General features: G+C 40.0%; 2 protein-coding genes across 6 annotated transcripts in view; both read left to right on the top strand.

Annotated features, from left to right (window-relative positions):
- LOC100117883 overlaps window positions 1–7,382 on the top strand; it is a 63,147-nt gene extending 55,765 nt beyond the window's left edge. For all 4 annotated transcript variants that reach the window (XM_031922881.1, XM_031922880.1, XM_008209791.3 and 1 more), the window contains 3 exons: window positions 366–572; window positions 2,037–2,465; window positions 3,065–7,382. In XM_031922881.1, the coding sequence (XP_031778741.1) occupies window positions 366–572; window positions 2,037–2,465; window positions 3,065–3,366 (938 nt within the window). In that variant the 3' untranslated portion in view covers window positions 3,367–7,382. The remainder of the gene's footprint in view (window positions 1–365; window positions 573–2,036; window positions 2,466–3,064) is intronic.
- A 474-nt stretch (window positions 7,383–7,856) lies between these two features.
- LOC100117924 (polypeptide N-acetylgalactosaminyltransferase 5) lies at window positions 7,857–23,762 on the top strand. 2 transcript variants are annotated; one of them, XM_008209793.4, is made up of 8 exons: window positions 7,857–8,588; window positions 17,709–18,592; window positions 18,672–18,990; window positions 19,079–19,256; window positions 20,539–20,719; window positions 21,321–21,580; window positions 21,685–21,819; window positions 21,905–23,758. In XM_008209793.4, the coding sequence occupies exons 2-8, from the start codon at window positions 17,908–17,910 to the stop codon at window positions 22,052–22,054; spliced, it is 1,908 nt and encodes a 635-aa protein (XP_008208015.1). In that variant the 5' UTR covers window positions 7,857–8,588; window positions 17,709–17,907; the 3' UTR covers window positions 22,055–23,758. The 2 variants fall into 2 exon arrangements, with proteins under 2 accessions (XP_008208015.1, XP_001602037.2); XM_001601987.6 differs by lacking the exon at window positions 20,539–20,719 and adding an exon at window positions 19,657–19,837 and having other exon boundaries at window positions 7,977–8,588; window positions 21,905–23,762.
- The last annotated feature ends 315 nt before the right edge of the window (window positions 23,763–24,077 follow it).

The following is a 24,077-nucleotide window of genomic DNA, read 5'->3' as shown; positions in this document are numbered from 1 at the left end:
ACGAGCTTTAAGCTCTCTCCCCCACGCTTTCGTCTACGCCGCAACACCTGCATACATTTTGCATGACTCGACTCTCTCTCTCTCTCTCTCTCTCTCTCTCTCTCTCTCTCTCTCTCTTTCTATGCTCGACTACTCGCGAGCTAAATCGGATATCGTCGCTGATCGTTCCGACGCTCGCGAATGACTTCTCGCTCCCTCATAGTTTATTCACTCCGCGCGGGATTCGGGAGTAAAAAGCTCCGATGCGTAATTCCGAAGGAATCAATTGGAGAGAAAAGAGAAGAGAGAGAGAGAGAGAAAGAGGGTGAGATTGCGATTGAACGCTTCGCTCTGCTGACGCGTCGTCTGTCTGTCTGTTTTTAAAGCCATAGCTCAGGTGGCCCTAGGCAGCGTGCAGGACTATCACGGACTGGTGCTGGCGTCGGGGCTTTACGGGGCATCGCTCGGTGGCAGCCTCTATTCCCTCAAGATGCTGGCGCTCGAGAGGCTCAGGGCAAGGCAGTTTGCGAAATCCTGGGCGCTCGTGCAGGCGGCCGAAGCGCTGCCGATCCTACTTGGAGTTCCTCTTACCGGTACGTCATCTTTTCTCATTCTCTCCTCTCGCTCTCCTCCTTCGTTTTCGGCGAATCATCGAATCGCTCCGCGCGCGAAATAAAATGCGAGAATTTTATTCCCGTATCCGCTATATATAGAGTGTGTGTATGTGTGTGCGTGTGCGTCCGCGTGAAAGTGCGCGGATAGGGAAACATAGAAATCCGCGATCGGAATAATGGATAGCCAAAAGAAGAGACTCGCTCCGACGCCGCGAGTGCGCTCCATACGTATTTCTTATATCCGCGCGGCTTTGCGCCCGCCGAGCTATCGTCTGCGAAAGTGGCCCCGATCAATATTTTTATTTACTCAACGCCCGTGTGGCATGCGATCGATTTGAGAGCACAAAAAAGAAATACCTCGTGCTGTAAGTCGGAGAAAAGCGTGTACGGTAATTAGCGAAAGTGGTGGTGTATATCTTGATGATTATTTCATACGATATGACGAGAAGATTGTTCAACGTGTTTTCAACCTGATGCCGGAGCTAAGAGATTAAAGCATGTACTCGCATATACATATACCCATAGAGGCCTGTATAAACGCCGTGTGCTCCGCCGCGTTATCGTCTACATTATGCATAATTAATGAGACGCACACCGAGCATTAACGAGCTTCATTTCGCCGTTTTATTGCGTTTTTCTCGACGCTTAAGCAATCACCAGCATATAAATATAATATCCGCCGTACTCCAGCTTTGTATACAATACACATAAAATGTAAAATCCCCTGCGGTATCGCGCAGCAGCGTTGAAAAATTAAAGCTCACGTCGATAGATTCCTACGATTGAAAATTAAAATCACGTGCACGTCGGATGTACGCGTAGAGTAAATTGCGTGGGAAATGATTGCTTTGTAAAAAATGTAGGTATATCTGTATTCCGTGTGAGCTAGCGGCGGCGGCTATCGGGTGTCAAGAGTTAATTGAATTCTGTAAATTGTGTAACACGCACACAGCCCAATAGATTTTCAGGTCGATAGGTTATCGGATCCCCCGCCGACGCCTCACTACTGCAGCCGGTCGAAGACAATTATTATTATACTCCGACAATAGTAACGAGATTAAACGCTCAAATAATGCACTCCTATTGTTTTTTTCTCTCTCGCAGGATATCGTATCAACGGTTTTGTGTATCGCGCAACACACGCGAAACTCCTGCAGCCGGTGCGAGTTTAGCATGACAAAAACGGCAGGACGCAATTTCGCTCCGAAAATGTTCGCGTCGCGGACGAAAAATATTGAATATTCGAGGCGACGGCACAGGGTAGAGGAGGAAATTCCACGCACGGACTGCTGCATGCGCCTTTCGCCACAGACTTGAATGTGAAACGACGTTTCCGCAAGACGCTCCGCGTGAAAAACTTGACCCCGCACAATATCCTATATCCCTCTGACATAATACATACATTGCAGAAAATGCTAACGAATTCAATGTTTGCACACACAGGCTACATGAACGAGAGCAGGCCGCAGGTCGGCTACTACGCGTGCAGTCTGAGTTCCTTGTGCGGCGCGGCGCTGCTCTTCCTAGTCGGCTGGGGACGACGCAACCCGTGCTCGCCGGTCATGGCAGCAGCGGCAGCGGCAGCCGCGGCAACTGGTGCTGGTGGCGGAGGCTCGCTCGCCGCGGCCGGAGTCCCGTGCGCCTGCTCGGCGGCGGCCGCGGCCAACTTGACAATGACGCCGGTCGCGCGCACCCTCACCCGGCTGCCCAAGTCACAGTCGCTTCACATACCGCTCAACCGGACCGAGATGCAGCATCATCCGGCTACGCTGCTCGTCCCTCGTCAGATACATGCCGCGCACGTACCCGCTGGCTTTCAGAGGAGTAGCTTCTATGGGTGTACGCCCCAGCACTACCACGAGCAGCAAATGGGTGAGGGCTTATTGTGGTTTTTTTTTTCTCAGGAGGGGGTGGGCTTATGGCTTTTGTGGCTGTGTTGGAAGGAAACGCTGAAATGGGGAAATTCGACGCTTGTTGTTTGGTTGATACACTCGTGTAAATTACAGCGTACTTATAGTTGTTTCCAATCAGCGCTAATTGCGAGTGGAATTTTCATCGGTAAACGCAAAAATTTGTTTGACAGTTATATGGAAATAAGCCAGCTGAATACAAACACTTCAACCCTGCAGTATAATGTGTAACAATGGCGTGGAATTTCGCTATGAAAGAAAACTTTCTTGTTTTGTATGGATCTACCGAAATGTTCGAGAAATGTAGCTGATATTTTCGCATAGATCCAATACCAAGTGGATTATCTACGTACGAAAATCTTTCTAAATAATTCTCGTAATTCCGCGAATAATATACTGACAAGGTTTCGACAGTAGATGCATGCAAGGCACACCAATTTCACGTTCTTCTCCACAAATTTATTTACATGAATCCACAGCCATTCGTTTAAAAATAATTAGCTCGAAGCGATACTGATTGCGTGAAACCTTAGAATAAGATTACTGAAAATATTGATTCAGCGATGGGAGGCTGCGGGGGATACCTTCCGCCACAGGGTCCACTCCGACCCAGCAAAAGCGTACCCGAGGGTCTGGCCCATCAGCATCATCATCCATACCACACGATGCAACAACAGCAGCAGCAACAGCAACAGCAGCAACAACAGCAACCGCAACATCAACAGCAGTTCCATCAATACCGGCAACAAGACTTTTCACAGCAGCAACAGCAACAAGAATTCGGGCAACAGCAACAACGCGCGCGAACGCCGAGACGATGCCGCGACGTCACAGTCATCGAGCAAATCACGACGAGCGTCTGAGCAGCTGTTGTGAGAACGCGTAATGTTGACCGCCTTTTTTTCCGCGTGTTATCCGCTGAGCAAAATGTTCGACGATTTGTTGCAGATTCATGTGTCCGCTGCCTACTCAATGTTTGAACGATTACTCCGACATACACGGCGAAACATGGAAAAACGAATCTGTAGATGTCTCATTGTCCATTGATGGACAAATGTCCCGTTACGTATTCATTTAACTGACCACGCACGATGACTTAACTATCTGCAATAGAGTTATCCGGATTATCTGCTAAAACCAAAGGGATTATTTATTTATGGACTCGCCCTCCCGCCTGCGTTGATTTCTGCTTTTAATTAGTTTTTAAACAAACCAAGAATATTAATCAGTATTTTCATTATTTGCTACAGAATATTCAACTTCATTGAGTTGTCTGATGGTATTATCTTTTTACAGCTTTTTATAAATCAGCATAACGTAATTATTCTTTGCTGTATATTAATTATTTTCATTTCCAATATACGTTTGCTTTTATTCTATCAATACCATTTAAGTTCCATATACCACGATAAAATGAGGCTTCCTCCGCGATTTATTTATATCATTGCAAACAATCAAGCGAAAAAATCTTATTATAAATGAATAAAAAAGTTTCGAGTGTACACGTGTGCGAACGGAAATGAAATCGAGGCTTCGAGCTACTAGTTGTATATACCTTTACTTTTTCTCGTGCCAACCGATTTATCTTGATCGAGAATTTCCTGTACCGTTACGCGACGATTGTACGCCAACAGACTTTAATCGATACTGACGCACGAATGCGCATTGTTTAATTGCTAAAGGATTTCTTTATGCGATTGCACGTATGCATTTTTATGCAGCATTTAAACTTTAACTGTAATACGTTATTGCCGTAGTTGCGTATACATATGAACGTTCCAACGAATAGTATTTTATAGAAAGTATGAATATAAGTATTTATCAATAACATTATCGAATTATGACAGTGAAAATACCTCGGCGACATCAAGTATATATTATTACTATTGGGTTAAACTCTTTTTTTACCGTTCGCAATCAAAAAATGACAAACTTTTTGAATATTTTCAATATCATTTGTGGTGAGTTAAAACGACAAATCCTATTTTAAAATTGAAAAGAAGTCGTAAAGAAAGATTGTCAAATTATACGATAAGAATAGTATAGCAATAAACTAGTAGATATTAAAAATTGAATTTTCTGAAATATGTTTTAAGCTGTTAATACCTTTACGGATAATTCCTTACTGTGTATAATTCGATATAGACTCGTTATTGCACGAATGCATCGTACTATTCGCACAAACGCGATCGATTGAAAAAAGAAAACTAAGCTGCCATCCGCTTTGGAGCTGGACTCCCGAGGCTAAATCCTGGCGATTTATAAAGTAAGCATACGGAAATAATTGCTTGGAATATTTAGCACCGGATAAAATATATGCATAGTTCATTTCATCGAACGTTTTCGCCAACACGAGCAACGTGCATGCTCGTTGATAACGGAGGCTTCGAACGCTCTACATATGTTATAAAACAAAGACTTACCATTAGATTAAAATTTGCGATATATTTTATAAATAATATATGTATATTTCTCAACGTTTTTCATAATGCTGTTGTTCGATTCATCTTTGTTTATGCGTCAGCAGAATTAGTATTTATATACCTATGAAATAAGAACTGAATAACTTATGTGCAAAGATTATTTATAAACATCATACTTCATTGCGCGTAAAGCGCAGTTCAAGACTTTTTTAAGATTCGGTTTTATAAACAAAAAAATTTTGAATGGTTAGCTTTTGTATGATTTGCGGTTTATATAAAAAAAAGAATCTTATTCTTGAACCAGTATTACATGCATCTATTATAATAATAATAATAATTCTTACATGCAAAAGAAACATTTTAAACTCGTGTATCATGGATGAATATTTATTTCGCTCAGAATTACAATTAAGTAGCCCCTTGGTAAATTAAAATGCGTAGATTTTTATAACACTAATTACAAAAAATAGGGCGAATGTCCCTTAGGTTTTATAGTATATGTCATACATATACTTAACTACGTTTGATAGTCCTAGAGAAAAGCCAAACATTATTGCGCTGAGAATAAGTGGATAAAAGAAAAAACGACTGCGAAAAAAGAAATTTGAATAAAGCGCAGCACTGTAGAGGTATAAGCTTAGTTAAACACAGAGGATGGTTCTTGTCATTTTTAGCACTGAGCGAATATAAAAATGAAAAAAAAACGAGAGTACGAAGAAAATTGTATAAAAATTGCGACATATTATACCTATCTAAAATTACAGAAGAAAAAGATTCAGAAAATAAACACTATACGGGCCCAATGATCGACTATCACAATCAGTAGGTTTAACTTACCGTATTCATAAAGTGAAAACTAAGATGGCGACAAAAAACCAGTCATCGCTTACCGTTATAGCTATTATAATACTGGCCAATCAAATAATAACAAACTGCGTGCTAAATGCATTGCAAAATTAATTTTACAAGATAAAATAGTTTCAACTAAATGACTTTATTTTATCGATTCGTTTGAACGCATAAAGTTTTGCTGTAAGAACTTTGGATCACATTTTTAATCTCTAGTAGTATAACAGATGTGTTAATTCAAATTGCTCATTAGGGTAGCAAAAAAAAACTCGTTTAAAAATATTATGTATGTATTTAATTGTTCCATTTAGTTGAGACTGCTTTTTAGTATCTCAACGTGCCTTAAAATTGAATGTAATAGACCTATTACCAAATTATTCTTTTATCAGCTTCCACGATTTTGCATGTTACATATAGACTTTCCATTTCTAAAATTCTTACAGTGAATGTGGACTATAAAAAATAGTAATCTTAGAGTTTCTTAAATTATTAAAAGAAAGTCTTTTGCTGTGTATACATACTTAATGTACCTTCTTCACAGACCCTTGTAAAGAAACGTTTTGAATAATTATTATCGCCTCTATAATATATAATGTAAAAACAAAAAAGAAATCAGAAAAATAATTGCTATGGTCAAACTGAATTCCAGTTATCTAAAAATGAATGTACATGTTCGTAATTATAAGCACTATAAAATGTTTAGCACTATGCATGTGCAAATTATCATTTCTATGTCACGTTTACGCTGTATTTCCAATGCAAGAGCAGATTTTTCTCGTAAGTATATGCAGCAAAAGCGTTTGAAAAAGATATTTTTGTTTATTTAGTGCAAAATTTACTTATAATTGTAGTAACGTATGGAGATAATCAATAATAACTAAAATATAATGTATCATGAATAACGTGTTCTAAAACCAAAAGGTGTTGCATCCAATTTTATTAGTTGAAACTCGCTGAATATTATTAAATGACTTTTACGGAAAATATTATTCATGGAAAATAAGGCGACCAAATTGTTTACATATTTACGTAAATGAACAAACGTACGACAAACAACATATACATACATCATTTCGAAACTACTTTGTATGCGTATACAACATGACCAACTTTTTTTAACCGGACTTTTGTCAGAAAAAAGTAGAACATTTGGTATCTTATACAATGATTGTATTGAACATATTTAAAACAAGAACGATTCGTCATGTTTGTTCCTGTTTAAGTAAAACTGTACATTGATACAATACGAAGAGTTTTAATCGAATTGAGAAGATACCTCAGAAAGGAGGAATTAAACTAAGAAACATTGTAGATTATTTATGAAGTTGAAAATTGCAGTTACGCCGATTAATGTAAGCATCGAGTTTAGAAAGTCAAATGTACGCATTTGAGTTTGCAATGTATGCATGTACACTGACCAGAGTGTTTACAAACCCTGTAAATATATTATTTAAAAAAGTTATTCAAGAGTGTTTAACGTTAAAAAGTTGTGTTGATTATTAAAAAGTTTTATACCACGAAACATATTATCATCGCCTTGATGTTCTTGTTTGAAATGTAAAAAAAAAAAAAAAAGTCCACCGAAATTTCTCGCACACTACACGATTCACAATATAGATTTGCACTTTGAAACGCAGTTTTAAAATCAGCTTTATACATTCAAAGTCAATTTTGCGAACCAAACTAAGTTTGACGATCGAGACTTTTTTAAAAATATATTTACTTAACAATAGATGTTACGAAATGATGAGAATATAGATGTAACTAGAAGAAACAAAAAATTATCGTAAATTTTACAGTAATGTGTATAGTATTGAAAAGTTTAGGAAGGAAGTAGTTGAAATAAAAAATTTTATGAAAAAACTATCTGGTCCCGTTTGCTTTATACCTATTGTCGCATTTATACCTTTTCAATACGGCGCTAAACTATACATATTAACATATCACAGACAGTTGACGAATGAACTTATCGACTGCAGATAGAGTCGCGGGCAGTCGTCCGTGCGGTGTCGTCCCCTGCCGGCGGCCCGACAAACTAGCGCCAATTCCGTGAAGTGCGTAACGGAGAGTCAAGTAGATACAGAGACGCGCGCTCGACAGTTTCGACCCGCCTTCGCCTTTCGCGCTCTCGAATCTCGATCCGGTGGCCCACGGCAACAACTCGTTATCTCGCTCTTTCTCTCTCCCACTATAAACCGCCTATCGGTGTGTGCATCTCTCGGCATTAGCAGCTCGCTGACTCGCTCTCTCGTGAAAGCAGCCGCAGAGCTGGGAGGAATCGCCAGAGGCGAGAATAGTGACTGGGGCCCCGTCGCCGGAAAAAAGGCCGAACGAAGAAGAGCCTCGTCGGAAAGCCGCTCGAGTGCAGAGAGATCGCGACAGGCGCCTGCGTGTACATACATACGTTCATACGTACCTATAGCGCGAGTGCGAGACGGCGGCTGAGAAAAGGCGTGCGCGCACGCTTGTTGTAACAACGTATAGAGCGGAGCGACGACGACGACGACGAGGGGGGAAGAAACGAGTACTCGGTACAGTGTGTATATACTATATCTATTGTGTAGTCGAGAAGTAGCAGCAGCAGCTCGCGAGCAGAGAGTGGCTGCACGCGCGCGCGCGCGTCATTCCGCGACCCCGTTGAAGAGAAACAGTAGTGCGAGTGTGTGTGTGTGTGCCTCGCGAGTATTATCGCCTTTTTCGCGAGTGCGCGCCGGACATGAGAAGCTCCGAAATCGCGTTGGACCGCCCCGGCCGCCACTTCGTCCTCCAAGACACCGCAGCAACAGCAGCAGTAGCAGCCGGATCTTTCTAAGGTGAGCTCTTATATACGACTCTCTGTATAATACGTTTCTCCGCGTTCCGTAATCCTCTGCGGCTTACCCAACGGAAACTCCTGACCGAACGAAAAGTAACAAAGAAAAGCAGTCTGCTAGGTAATTGGCAAGTTGGGCAAAGCGTCGCGTGTCGTAGGCCGAAAAGCCAGCGATTACAACGAAAGAGAGCGGAGGATTCTCTCCTCTCCTTCTGGCTCCGGCAAGTGCCTGCTGTTTTTTTATTTCTTATTCTTCTCTCAGTCTCTCTTCTCTCTCTCTCTCCGATGCGCATTCGCGAGCCTCGCGGCGCTTTCTTCGGCACATAAACCGGCGGCGTATCTCTCTCGCGGAATCTGTCTCCGCGCGGCGGCCTTCTCCGAGAGCACTCGCACCTTGGACTGGCCCTCGTCGGTGAGAGGGAGAGAGAAAGAGATAACACAGCTCGAACGTGTGGGTTATATGCCGCGCTCGTGGCTTACTTTTTCTCCCTCTTACGTGGCGCGCTTTAATTTTCCTCGAGATCCGGCTGCTCGCAGCTGCTATACGGCTACTTGGCCGATTTACGCTGCCGCCTCGTTACCGCAGAGCGCGAGTCTGCACGTCTGTCATGTGCAGTTGCTTTTCCGCACAACAGCGCGGGAGCATCTGCCGCGAGCAGCGCGAGATAATGCTGCCCGTATATATAGGTACACAGTGCAGCATATACCGGCTCGAGATAGAGAGAGAGAGAGAGAGGAAAGACAGCTATGCACATCGATTTGCAACGTTGCGCGGAGGCGTTTTGTTTACCCGGAGCGCGCGCCTCGAGAGTCAAGTACCTCGCGCTCTTATCAGCTCTGCAGCGCGTGATATCTACCCTATACTTATTATTGAGGTATGAGAAAAAAAAAATACCCGCATCGTCTTCGCCTCTCGTTCTGTCTCTGTCTTTCTCTCTCCCCCATTCATGCGCGCGCGGGAGCCACATTCAAGCCGTGAGAGACTCTTACACACACGCGCGAGAAAGGATACCTAGTCGGCTGCTGCTGCTACATCAGGTGCATTAGGTATTTCACGATGATGATGATGCCCCGACGCCCGTGGTTGTCTAACCTACATAGGTGTACGTCTACGGCTTTCTCGGAATCGTATGGAACGATTGAACGCATCCGTGGGCTCTCTCTCTCTCTCTCTCTCTCTCTCTCACACACGCTATAACTGCCGAGAGATACATAATAAAGAACGCAGCTATATACGCAGCTATAGCTCCTCGCCCATATAGAGCGCATATAGTGACGATCGATTCTCGATCGGACCTTTAATTCCCTCTGGACGTTATAGGCTCGTACGTATGTGGTATAGACCCACGTAAGTTCCGCCCGCCTTCTCTCTCTCTCTCTCTCTCTCCCTCTCTCTCTCTCTCTCTCTCTCTCTCTCACTCCTGCTTGGCAGTCGACACGTGCTGTGTCGCGTTGGCGCTTCGTGCACAGGTAAACATCGTTACCTGCGCGCCTATGTGTCGTATATTGGAGAAGAGCGTTGCCAAGCATATGGCGCAGCTGCTTTATCGAATTTCCGGGGGCCGAGTTTTCCGAACTTTCGGAATCGCAGCAACGAGGACGGACAGACCGGATAAACAATCCAGGCTCTTGCATACCAGATATTTCTTCGAGATACTCATCGCGCCTCTCTCTCTCTCCGCTCTCGACCTGTATATTAGGTACTTGCGGAGAGGAAGGATGTGAATCGTGGAATTACTTTTTCGACGATTGCGCGCGCGCACTCGTATAATTACCTCCACGCTTTGCTGCCGCCGCAGTAGCGATGGCTAATTTATTTTCGAGCAACGGTTTACGTACACGAGGCAACTTTAAATTATCTTTAACTGATTCGATTAGCGCTTTGTTATATCCGCGGAGTTTGTTTAAAATAGCGAAGCTAGATGTTTTTCGCCGAGAGTCGACAATTGTAGTAATTATTGCTTCGCACCTATAACGATGCAGCGTCACTGCGTTATCAGTTTTCGAATCTCGTTTATCTTCTTGAAATTACGTAAAGTCTCGGTAATCGTCGAAGAAAAACACGACGATAACACTCGGTAAAAATAACCTTTTACAAAACTTATGCTCGTTTATTGGAAAAGACAATTCACCGATCGTCAGTTTGTCAAAGGCGTGTGATAATAAATACATTTATGATAACGCAAAATCCGTTTACCCACGCATCGCATTCTTTCAACTGTCAAGTTTAATTCTTATCGTCAGTGCGGCAATCCTGTATATCTTAGCAAGCGTGTATATAACTACACTAGCTGGATAATTTAATTAGCCTCTTGGCCGGATTAAAACGCGTGAGTTATAACTGATCGATAAATGTACGTTAGGATATAAAACTTGACTTTAACGAATAAATAACTTTGTGATTCTGTCGCTCATGAAACTTTTATTTCGTAAGAGTTAGAGTTCAAAAGTACCCAGCACGAAATTGCTTTTATCTTATTACATTCGTCGATTCTTTTTTCCAATACGATATTCAATCGTCAAAACTTCGATTGTCTTTACGTATCTGAGTTTGCCACACTTTTTTCTTGTCGATACGTTTAACGCACAAAAAAGAGCTCTTTTGAACGTTCAAATTTTAGAGCTCATTTTATAATCTCTAAGAAATGTTTATCTTGCTGGTATCGCATTTTTGAACAGATTAAATCGAAATATCAGATTACTCCCGCTGAAAGCTTTATATCTCGTATAAAAGTTTACTTACACATACCTCGCTTTAAGTAAAAAGTTCTCCCAATATATAACGTCGTGGAAGAACGGACGAATTTCGTGCAATTAATTAACAAATATGAAAAAATGGCAAAGACTATTAGCTTGTCAAAATATTTATATAACCGCTAATTAGAAAGTATTAATTTTCACTTACAAGTAAAAATGATTAACTGTAGGGTTATACAGTAATCTATATTGAGATTAAATCTTTTTTAACTGAAAATAGAAAAAATTTAGCTTACGATTGCCCATATCAGACGGCAATTATTAAATAAAAGATAAAAATATAATTATTATTCTTTAGTTTTACTATAATGTACGCAGATAACGTGCAAAACATTTATTGAGCGAGTTACAGAAATACGACAATTACAATTAAATTTCTAGAGATAAGTACAGCATTGATGGCAATAAAGCAATTAAAATAACTTTAACGAGAGTTAACAATGTTAACACGTAGTATTGCTCAATAGTAATGACGACCATAAAGTCTCTTCGTCATCAGCGATTGGAAAATAATTGAAGCAATTAGACTACTGAAATATCCGTACACTCTTGTCGCCGCATGCGAAAAGTCTTTACGAAGATAATTCGATGTAGCCGAACGAAAACGAGTTGACAAAAATAGAACAATACTTTTAAGTTCATTAAAACTCGTTTCGATCGAGGTATGTACCAATTCAAATTTCGCATCGACGATTCGGAATTTCTTCAATCGACCACACTGACCACGCCTTTATTCGCGCGTATTTCAGCTTGAAAGTTAAGGATTCGGAAAAAAGCGAGAGAGGGAGAGAAAAATCGAGCAGTTCACGCTGGCAAACACCAGGCTTACTGGCCCCTTAACGAGTTTATCGAAAATTCATTTAGCACAGCTGGCCGAGCGAAGGCTAGCACGCCGCGGCGGCGCAGGCAGTGAAGTATAGCCAGGGCTTCAGATAACCGCTTGCCTATACGGACACATACAAACACATACATGCGAACACAGAGGATAAGTTCGCAAAGCGCGACGAACAAACGAGCTGTCGTTTTTGACGCCCGCGTCTATATGCTCGAGAGACCTCCAATAACAACGACGTATGTCTCGTCGGAAAAGTCAGTTTCATATACTGTATACACAACACGTGTATATTAATACATAGTATCTCTCTGTGTATCGTATGGCTGTCGGGGACGAGAACTTGAAAAGGTGCTGTATGCGCGTTTTCGACGTGTCAACGGTAGGCGGTTTAGCAGAGACTGGAATTACCATCTCGTCCGGCGCTTCTGTGGTCAGTCGTCACCGCTGCTATGCGCTCTGACTTTATTATCCGGTGAAATGTTATTTGACGCTTTCACTCGCGCGCATTTGCAGAAAAAGTGTCTCGTCGGAACCAAGCCGGAAAATTGGGAGATGCGAGGAAGATTAATCGAGAATTATCTGTGCTGATGCACGTCGTGTACTCGCTTTTCACTCGCTTTATTATATGGCCGTTATTTCGTTTTATCGCATGATGATGATGATGATGATGATGATGGTGGTTTTTCTCTAAATAGCTGATTAATTTTACGCGAAATTAAATGAAGTTTATTAGTCTATCAGCGCATTTATTTTCGTCAATTTGAATACACTTCCATCGCGAAAATTCAGTGTACTCTGTACTGCTTTGAATGCAATATGAGCTGCAGGACATTTATTTTAAATAGACCATTATAATTCATGCCTTTGTAGGAATATTTTGAAATGTAGATTTCGCGTACAAAGCGAAAATAAATATTCGGTAAATAATTGTTAGTACAAGTTTTGCCTTACGTTTTCATAATATAAACTGATATCATTTCCTTTGTCACGTATTAATAATCACTTATTCTATATAAAATTCATTACAAAATAATTGCTTCTGCCTTGTGCAAAATAACGAAAAAAATTAAAACTTTTAAAACCACACCGCAGTGAATTTCAAAATAAAAAAAACCTCGCACGATAAAGTGTCGCAAAAAGCTCTGATTTTCATTGATTATACGAGGTACACGATGCGCAGAGCTATAATTATCATACAGAATATACGAACACATAATACGTCTTTAAATATAGAATAATGTTGCAAGCAGATATTGATCCATTTTATGCTCAAAATGAAAATCTATTTAAACGCGTCTCTGGGATCAGTACTTTTCATGACGATAATATCTAAAAAAAAAAAATTATTACCAAATACTATATATAACGACGTTATAAACACACCTACACACAACATCACCGCTGACAACTTTGTAATCATACACTTAGCAGCGAGTGTATAAAATTTGTTTTATTTGCGCGCCATAGCTTCCTTCAAAACTATCTCGCTGAAGTGCTGTAGTACCGCCTAGGAAAACAAGCGCGCGGAGCAGCAAAAAACGTGTATAAACACGACTCCTCTTTTTCCCGGTACACACTTTAAAGTGTCGTATGTACAGCCGGTAAAAGTAATTTCAGAGGATGAATTACTTTTTTCTCCCTCCCTTTCTCTCTGTCTGTTTCTCTACTAAGAGGAAGTATTACAAGCGAGAGAGCTAGCGCCTCGGCTCTCTCGCGTTATTACATCCGCAGTAGTTCCGCTAAAAAGCGAATGCATCCTAGCCGCACAAGCACGTGAATAAACCCGCTATTCCAGTAAAGTAGTTCGAGCGAACGCTGATGCCAGTACTGCAGCGGAGCCTCTTGTTATTCCAGCGCTGATGCGTTTTCACAACAACGTGCCAACCTTAACGATAAAGCGATGTATAATGTATCATATATCATATAGCTATAAAAGCGTTTATTCAAACTCGAGCAATCAATTAACGATTAGTTTAGTTTCTCACGCAAGCACGATTTCGATCGTGTTGGATCAATTGGAAGACTCTTCCTGAGTGCACACAAAAGAGAGATGCTTCGGCCTAGAACGATATAGCAGCAGGCGCATGAGAGAGCCCCGTGCTTTTTACGTAAGAAAACGGAAGAAGGAAAGTGTCGCGCTTGCTCCGTGAGAAAGATCTCAAACGCAAACAATGCCGATTCTGCTTCTTCGCTATACGTGTATTTAGAAAGGGTTTTTAGTTCAATTTTTTTTCTCCATCAAACACCTCGCGCGCGGGATTACACAATAATCGCGTTAATTAAGCTCGTGAGATTGGCGTGGGAAGCGTATGATTTCGACTCGAAATTTTGAGAATCAGGGACACAGGAAAATATTATTTGTATAAGAAAGTTTGAATCGAATAAAGCTTTTCATCTCCGCGGTTAGTGTTTTCCTGGCGCGCTACTAATAATCGCATGACCCTAATTACCTCCGCAACTCGGAACATGCATGAGTAGGCTTGCTTCTATAACGAGTTTCTGCGCGCGAGTATCGAGAAAAGGTTTAAAGAGAAAAATGGCCTCGAAAATAACGATGACCGCTGTGGATAAAATGCAGTCACACGGGCTTAGAACTACGAGAGAGATGAGATACCGTCAAGGACGTATAGTCTTCGATGTAGAAAGCCGCAGGTAGAAAAGATTCACGCATCCCGGCCGCATAGAAATGAATTATATTCGTCATCGACAATTTCTCTTTTAAACAAAGTATATCCCAATTCATCGCGTCGCAATAGAAAACTAAACGTAACCAAATAATATACTAGTCATTGTATAGTGTATAAAATGAATGAAGAAATTTCTAAGAAGCGTATTTTTAATGTATTCACCTCATCAAAGCGGCTGCAACTTACAAAAGAGCATTTCCTAATGTGGACTCTTGGTAGCTTGATTGTTCAACTGATGATCGCATTAGTATTCGTATAAACAGACATATGCGCTGTAGTTACGAGCGTAACTGGAGGAAGGGGTTACGCTAACTGGGAGGCTTAATTCAATATGGAAATTGAAATTCGAGTAAGCAGTTTAGTAACAAGCGCCTAACGCCGCTTTGGCGATGCACGCTTTAACAAAAGAGTATAATGCAGTTTCTAGTATTGTCCAAGAAGCTAAATCGAAACCATTTGCCGGACAATCGCTCGACCGTATAATGACTCCTTTCGCGCGATATCGCGAGCAAGTATGGACTCTTCATGGTGAGATGGACAATGATAGAGGTGTTATAAGCTAAATTAGAGGGGGAAAATATCATTCAGAGAAACTAAGGAAAAATAAAGAATGAAGCTTGGGAAAATGTAGTGAAAGATTGTAGACAGAGTGGAAGGACATTTAACAAATTCCGCCTATTGGAAAATTACCTCTATGCAGGACAATGAGAAAGCTTATTGTCAAAATGTATGGTGCTGCAGTGGGAAGCTAAAACAGCTGAGTACACAGCTACTCTTTTACTTTATCTTGCGATTACGAAAGTTATGAAGCCTGTAATCGAAGTGATTATTGTGATTCGTGCATGTGTATTTATTATTTTGAACAAAAGTAAACAATCGCTAGTTGAGCACGTGACTTGGCTGTTTTTGATATATTTCTATTTGCATACACGTTTGCATGCGTTTTGAAATACATATAATAAGGAAGAAGTATATTCGAGACAATGGATTTCTTCAAAACAATAAATAGAATATTGCAATCAACGATTATTTTCTCATGGTTGGTAATTTTAATATTATTGAATAAAATAATGCGAAGCCAAATCTTTCTCAAACGTTATACTTATCACATAAGATATGGAAATGACTTTGAAATTGAAGTTACATGACTACATTGTTTTTGTATGGAGTATTTAGTGAGTTAATAAAATATTTATCAAAATTTACATAAATGTGTGATAAGGAATTGTATCAGTTTGTTTATTTCCTCTTGGACAGCTGTGAAACACTTGTGGGGAAAATTATTTGCGATAAAGCATGAACTCTCATGGCAATTAAACCATCGTGCATATCTTAATAGACGTGTTCCCAAGTCTCTGTTGACTAGTACTTTTTACACAATTTCCATAAAATAATTTTGCACTCCACCTTTAATTAAACAAAAGAAAAACCAAACGACTCTACATCATGCTTTCTACTTTTCTAATGAACCCTGGTAGAAATGTTAACGGTTAATAAGTTAAGTTTTAAGACACTTAGCTAAGTTGTGCGGTTAACGATTTAACTAAATAAGTGTTTAACCGTTATAAATGCATAGATATGACGCATTAACTCATGATAAAATGAAACTTTTGCTTGAAATTTGTCAAATGACTGTTACAATCCAAAAATTGTAGAAAAATACGTTACAATCGTAAAAAATCCAAATATTTGTAATAAGACATATATACGTTTTAATGCCAAAAAAGGGAAAAACAATTTTTAACTTAATAATAATACTGATGTGGTATTATAGATACGCATCACTAAAATATTAGCGATATTTTAATTAATTTTTTTATATTAAAATTTGATAAAACTGGCCAATTAAACTTAACTTTTTAACGAATTTCAACCGTTAATTTTCTACCAGGGAAATCACTTCCAATAATTATGCATTGTAAATTCAATTTATTTCTCCTATCTTTTCTCCAGCAATAGCAATTTTTCATGCACACCAGCAAAGCAACTAAATGTGCACTGCTATTATACCGAATATAAAATCAAACACTATATGAGCAAAGTCATTTCGTCGTAATTTGATGGCTGATGTGCGCAACTGCGCCTGAAATCGTTGCATTATACAGCTCACGGATTTTCTGCGGTGCAAGAAACAAAATCAGTTTAGAACTTGTTGCCTATTCGAGCGTTTAATAAAAACAGAGCGCGGGGTATCAATTCGTTTCGGAATAATAACGATGCTTTGCTCGCGTTCGCTAAGCAAGAAAGAGAAAGTTTTCCATTGTGTCCTCATAGTAATATCTTCGGCGGCAATTTCAAAGCGTGTCAAAAAAAAAAAAATAGTGGTGGCATTATCCCGAAGCCCATAACGCCGATCGCGGAAACTTTGCGCAGAAATACAATAAGTAGCCGTAACACGTCGATGCGTTTCGTGATGCAACGCGCGCACAGTTCAAAGAGCAAACTGATTACTGCTCTGCATCAGAGTCTCGGGAAACCGAGCTGAGCATCGCCGATCGAGTTGACAATATAGTAGTGCAACGTGAAAGAAAGGAAAATAAGGGACGAGCGTGAAACCGCTTAGAGAGCCGTGGATACACAAGCTCTGTCCATCTAAAAAGTAAAAAAAAAAGAACAAAGCCCCTATCTAGTCAATACACCTGTGTGTGTATAAAGCGAATCGCCGAGGCGAGACAGCGATGCACGCGACAGTATCTATAGGAAGTGCGCGCGCGGTGCACGTGCGGGGGAAGGGGAGGGGGGAGGAGGGAGGGAGGGAGGGAGGGAAGCGAGAAAAGTCAAAAAGATCCGATATGTTAATTCACAGACCGTCGACTCACCAAATGGCAATTCTCTGTTTCAGTCGAAGCAGCGCAGCGGCGTAGACAACAACAAGGTCAACGCTCGGCATGCCCCAGCAGCAGTAGCAGTGACCAGCAGGTGCAGTACCGGCGCATTTCGACGATCAATGCAGGCGCTCGCGGTGAAGAGTGCCAGCAGCAGCAGCGACAACAGCGGCCGCACCGCTAGCAGGTAGCAAGCAGCAGTGGAGCGAGAGGCTGATGAACCTTGGCCCCACCGTCGTCGTCGGGAAAGAAGAAGCCAGCCTCCCAGCCAGGATGTTCCGCTCCAAGATTAGGATACACACCTGCCAGGTGATCCTGCTGACGTCGCTCGTCTGGTTCCTCGTCGACGTCATGGTCCTCATGTTCTACTCGGACTGCATCAACGGCTCCGGCTGGAACTGCCAGTCCGTCGACTCGGCGGCCCACGACAAGCGGCACGAGCAGCACGACGAGCTCTTCGACGAGTCCGAGCGTCGCACCGAGGCGCTCTCCATGCAGCAGCAGCAGCACGACCCCGACGTCAGGACGTACAAGCCCAGCGAGCTGAAGCTCTGGAGGCCGGCCAAGGTCGTGCGCGAGATCCGCGACAGTCCCGGCGAGATGGGCAAGGCCGTGCACATACCGCCCGAGCAGGACGCCATCCAGCAGGAGCTCTTCAAGCTCAACCAGTTCAACCTCATGGCCAGCGACATGATATCGCTCAACCGCTCGCTCAAGGACGTCCGGCTCAGCGGCTGCAAGAGCAAGAAGTTCCCGAAGCTTCTGCCCGACACCAGCATCGTCATCGTCTTCCACAACGAGGCCTGGAGCACGCTGCTCAGGACTGTCTGGTCTGTCATCAACCGCTCGCCGAGGGCTCTGCTCAAGGAGATTATTCTCGTCGACGACGCGAGCGAGCGAGGTAAGCCTTTTGCTGATATTCACTACATCCATATACTATATATAACCAGTGCCTCTCTAATTTTCAATTCCGCTCTCAGAACACCTGAAACAGAAGCTCGAGGACTACGTTGAGACTCTTCCCGTGCCTACCTACGTCTACAGAACGGAGAAACGTTCAGGACTCATTAGAGCTAGATTACTCGGAGCCAAGCATGTCAAGGGCCAAGTCATTACGTTTTTAGATGCCCATTGCGAGTGTACAGAGGGCTGGCTCGAGCCTTTGCTTGCTAGAATCGCTCACGACAAGAAAACCGTAGTTTGCCCGATCATCGACGTTATTAGCGATGATACCTTCGAATACATAACGGCTAGTGATATGACGTGGGGCGGTTTCAATTGGAAACTTAACTTTAGATGGTGAGGCATGCAATCTTTCTCCTATCATCTTCTGCGCTTCTCTTCCACGCATAACTTAACGAGCATCGTTTTTTCTCCCGAAACGCAGGTATAGAGTAGCCCAAAGAGAGATGGACAGGCGAAACGGCGATAGAACCGCTCCTCTGCGGACACCCACGATGGCCGGCGGACTGTTCTCCATCGATAAAGACTATTTTTATGAACTAGGAGCTTACGACGAGGGTATGGACATTTGGGGAGGAGAAAATCTTGAAATGAGTTTTCGGGTAAGGTTTTTTGTTCATGACAACTACTTAAAATTGCATGATTTTTCGTCGTATTACAACATATTTCGTTTATTCATACTATCAAGATACAATTGGTTTCATATGTCATAAATCGTACTTTCAAAACTGATTATTATTAACTTGAAAATCAATTGTATCTGTATTTTTTTATTCAATATAACGCAAAGCTAACATTAATTTTTTATCGATGTTTTCAAATTCAACAAAGTGAGTAAAGTGGATTGTAACCCATTAAACCAAAACTTTTTAGCAAGAAATTATAGCTAACATGCATCTAACATTTGCTGCTGTCGAAATCTTCATTAATTACAAATGTGTTTGGTGAACTACTCTACTTTAATTTGTATCTTGACAGTTTAATTCAACGAGTTCCTTATAGGTTTGGCAATGTGGCGGTATCTTAGAAATCAGTCCGTGTTCTCATGTGGGACACGTATTCCGCGACAAAAGCCCATACACGTTCCCTGGTGGTGTCAGCAAAATCGTACTTCACAACGCAGCCAGAGTAGCTGAAGTCTGGATGGATGAGTGGAGAGATTTTTACTATGCAATGAATCCAGGTTAGATCAAGAAAATCAATTTTTTTTTCAAAAATAATTTTTCGTATTTCGAATACGTAGATTTTCAATTCGCTTGAAGCGCAGACATGCTATATCGTATTATTCAGCTTACTAACTTGTAGCTTATCCTTATTCAATTTGTTATTGAAGAAAGCATAGAATTCCTGAAGTATTTAAGTTGTTTGACTCATCGAAAATCGTTTCCGATATTTTTTTCCGTATAATGTTCGTTTTTATCCTGATATCTATCCTTCGTTTTACTCTTTAACCATCTTTTTATTATAAAAACATACTGGCATGTGGGATTCAATATTATATTATGTTGTACCTAGATCGATTTCAAGATATTTTTAATATTAAATAGTACACTAACATGAAAATAAAATTAAATGTCTTAACCACTCATCCAACCAACTACTAACAATCGAAATATTTTATAGCTACTAATGATGAATATCATCTTTTGACAGCTGCCGTCGTTTTATAGAGCATAAAATAACCATACATTAATTTAATAATGAAAGATTTCAATCAGCTTGGTCATAAATAGAAAATTAACTGCAACAGCGTGGATTTGCTGGCGATACAATCATGGATAACAATACATTCAACTTGTCGACTGTGTTTAATTTTAACAATTAACATATAACATTATCCGCGGCATTTATAAGCTAACACACTAACAGAATTGAGTTGGCTAGATATGGATGTGTGGTGGGACATTGGAAATTGCCACGTGTTCGCACGTCGGTCACGTGTTCCGTAAATCGACTCCATACACCTTTCCTGGTGGTACGAGCAAGATTGTCAACCACAACAATGCGCGCCTCGCTGAGGTCTGGCTGGACCAGTGGAAATACTTCTATTACAACATTAATCCAGGTAGCACTAACACTCGTGCAAACGTGTGTGCGTGGACGTCTGTGAATTTATTCTCTTTTTTAGGCAATTTTTTCGAAAGAGAATATGAATCAAAGATACAGACAAAAAAAATTGATTGTACTCTGACTCCAGCATGCACAAATTATCGTCATTTTTTCCTTCATCACTTGTCATACTCATAATGTTATTTTTGTACACCAACTTTCCTTTAATACCTCACCCCTCGTATACTGCTTCACTAACTTGCTTGGTTTTTCTTCTTTTTTTTTATTTGACGTGGTATAATGCGCGTATTCCTCTAAGCGGGTATTTTTCCGTTAAACATTGTTTTTTACGTTGCAGCTTGAAAAATAAGTGAAATCAAAATATGGGTGTCTGCGTTTTTACTATTAAAATCCTTGTTTTAAGTGTTACCGATTTATGCAACCGAAACACACACTTTGGCGGCACACATGTTTTTGTTTTTGAACTGTGTTTTACAACTTTTCATGTTCTGTGATTGCACGCAGGAGCACAATAGAATTATTTTTGTACTTTTTTAGACGACACAATAGACTATACAATGCACTGCATTTAACAATGTCCTAACAATCTGTTGCAGGTGCTCGAAACGTTCCAGTTGGCGACGTCTCGGAACGTGTCAAGTTGAGGGAGCAACTCAAATGCAAGAGTTTCAGATGGTACTTAGAGAATATTTACCCAGAATCCCCGATGCCGTTGGATTATTACTATTTGGGTGATATAAAGAACGCCGATCCTAACAATCCAGAAAAGGTTCAGAACTACTGTCTAGATACTATGGGTAGACGAACCGGTGAAAACGTGGGAATGAGTTATTGTCATGGACTAGGTGGCAACCAAGTACGTCTGCTTATAATTTTAAAAAATTCAGAATTGATTTTTGCATTATCATTTGATAATCCTTAAATCTACATTGATAATAATAAGTTCTTTTTTTCAAACAGATATTCGCATACACGAAACGACAACAAATAATGTCAGATGATATGTGCCTCGACGCGGCGAGTCCTCAAGGACCTGTAAAAATTGTTCGCTGCCATGGGATGGGAGGGAATCAAGCTTGGATTTACAATGAAGAGGTATATACATGTGCTTTTTTACTTTTCATGGCGAGATATTCAGCTAGATTACAGTGAAAATTAAAAATTACTTATTATCTTGCAGACCAAGATGATCAAACACGTTAACACAAAGCATTGTCTTTCCAAACCTCGACCAAGCGATCCAACGCAGCCTGTTCTAGCACCGTGCGATTCAAAATCTGTCGGACAAAAATGGATAATGCAAAGCAAATTCAAGTGGCAAGCCAGCTAATAGCCGATAAAGCTAAGCAAAGGGCAACTTAACTTCTTTCTGACTGTCAACAACGAGACCAGTGGCGTGAGAATATCTCACTAAAATTAGAATCTTCACCTCTGTTGACAAGCAAATTTAAGTTTGACTGGTAAATGGGTTACATCGAGCCTAATTTAGGGACGAAACTGACTTATCATATTGTCGCGGTTTATCGAGTTAAAATACGATTTTCGCTATAGTGACAGATGAGTGATTAGTCAAATGATAGTATAAAATGACGTTTTACCAGATTCAACAAATCGCCAGGGCAAGCACAAACTCTTAAAGCAGAGAAGGCATATCAGAATACTGTTATTACTAATATTAATTGTTAATCCATGTAGGCGAGATAAAGTTAAGTGAGATTACTGATGAAATCAGAAAGAAATGTGAGTGATTGCAAACGCGTATGTGTGTTTAGTATGGGAAGTGTGCAATTGCGAATAGAATTGTAATTGTTAAGTCCGACTGTAAGTACGATGATCCAAGCCTCCATTTCCACACAGTGGTACATTAAAAATCTAAAAATTGTGTAAATTGTACAGCCGATATTCCAGAGTTTTTAAACTCTTCTTAAGTACGAGTATGTTATTTATTGACATTTTCGGCATTAATCAATAATAGATAAACGTACGTGGGACAATTGCATCTTTTTATACTGTTATCATAGTTCCTTGCTTCGCTTTTGCGAAGTAATTAGGTTTATATGTGTACACATATGTATACACCAGAGACCCAGAGATTATTTGCATTTTGAATTTTATTGCCCGTTAAAAATAGCACGTTCGCTGCTAAACAACTACAAACTTTTATCTTATAAATGTCTTCCATAATTTTGATCTACCAGCTCAAATAAGTTTTCATCGTAAAAATACTTATGCGAATGCTTATACTGCCTGATTTTATGGAAAAAATTACTTAATTATGAAACAAAATTAATTTAATTTCGTACGTCTTATGATAACATCCATTGTCGCTGACGTTTTGTATTGATAATTGTTTATATTTAATATTGTAATTAATAAAAAGACTCAACTGATAATGTCAAAAATCTTGGTAAGATAATTATGGTGATGGTGCACATTGAAATGATCTTTATAGCTTGAATATATTTAACTATTCGTTTTAAGGATGTATTATTTATTTTTGTACAAACCCTTGATTCATATAAATACGAGAAATCACTGGAAACATGGGACTTGTTGATGTAGTTAATATGGAAATTATGTATATTCTATAATAATATGATTATAAATATCACATGATGCATTGATCCCACTAACGGCCTAATATTTAAATTAAACAAGAACACTAAATCGTGTTTTTGTATAGTAGACAGACTATTGTCAATAAATATTTCTAAGTAAAATTATTATTTCGGTTAATTGAATTGACCTGCTTTTTGTTACTGTTGAGATTTCTGCATTCATGTAAATAATTCAAGATAATAATAATTATGGAAATTTCTAAAAATAATAACATTAATCGTGAATAAAATTACATATTCATAGCATGCATTTTCGATAGCTAATATACTTTATGAATGTAAGCTGCAGAACACTTACATAGCATACTTGACAGTTTACAAGTACCATTTTAAAAGCTGATCCCTACAATACATTATCATTTCAAAAAGCATTATATTGGCTTACTTGCGTTATAAATAAAAATGTATTTTGTTTATGTACATTGTCTTTTATACTAAACCCTGTGACAACTCATTGTAGTATTTTACATCAAATAATAATTTTTTAGCAATTGCATGAAATAATACCCTTGAAATGACACTGCAGATTTTCAAATGCATTCGGTCGCGAGCAATTTTTCTAAAAACGTTATAACGCATCATTGTCGCCTTTATAGACGACTTTACTCATTAATTGATAACATAATTTTTTGTTTTTTATTCATTCTGAAAAATAATGTTGAAAATAATAAAACTAATAATACATATAATCAGTTACGTTTTTTTTTCGTGAAAAAGCGTTTTTCATTGAAATTA

This window comes from Nasonia vitripennis, chromosome 2 (genome assembly GCF_009193385.2).
Source record: "Nasonia vitripennis strain AsymCx chromosome 2, Nvit_psr_1.1, whole genome shotgun sequence".
NCBI lineage: Eukaryota > Metazoa > Arthropoda > Insecta > Hymenoptera > Pteromalidae > Nasonia > Nasonia vitripennis.
The sequence above is the reverse complement of the archived record's forward strand: the minus strand, read 5'-3'. Positions and strand labels throughout refer to the sequence as shown.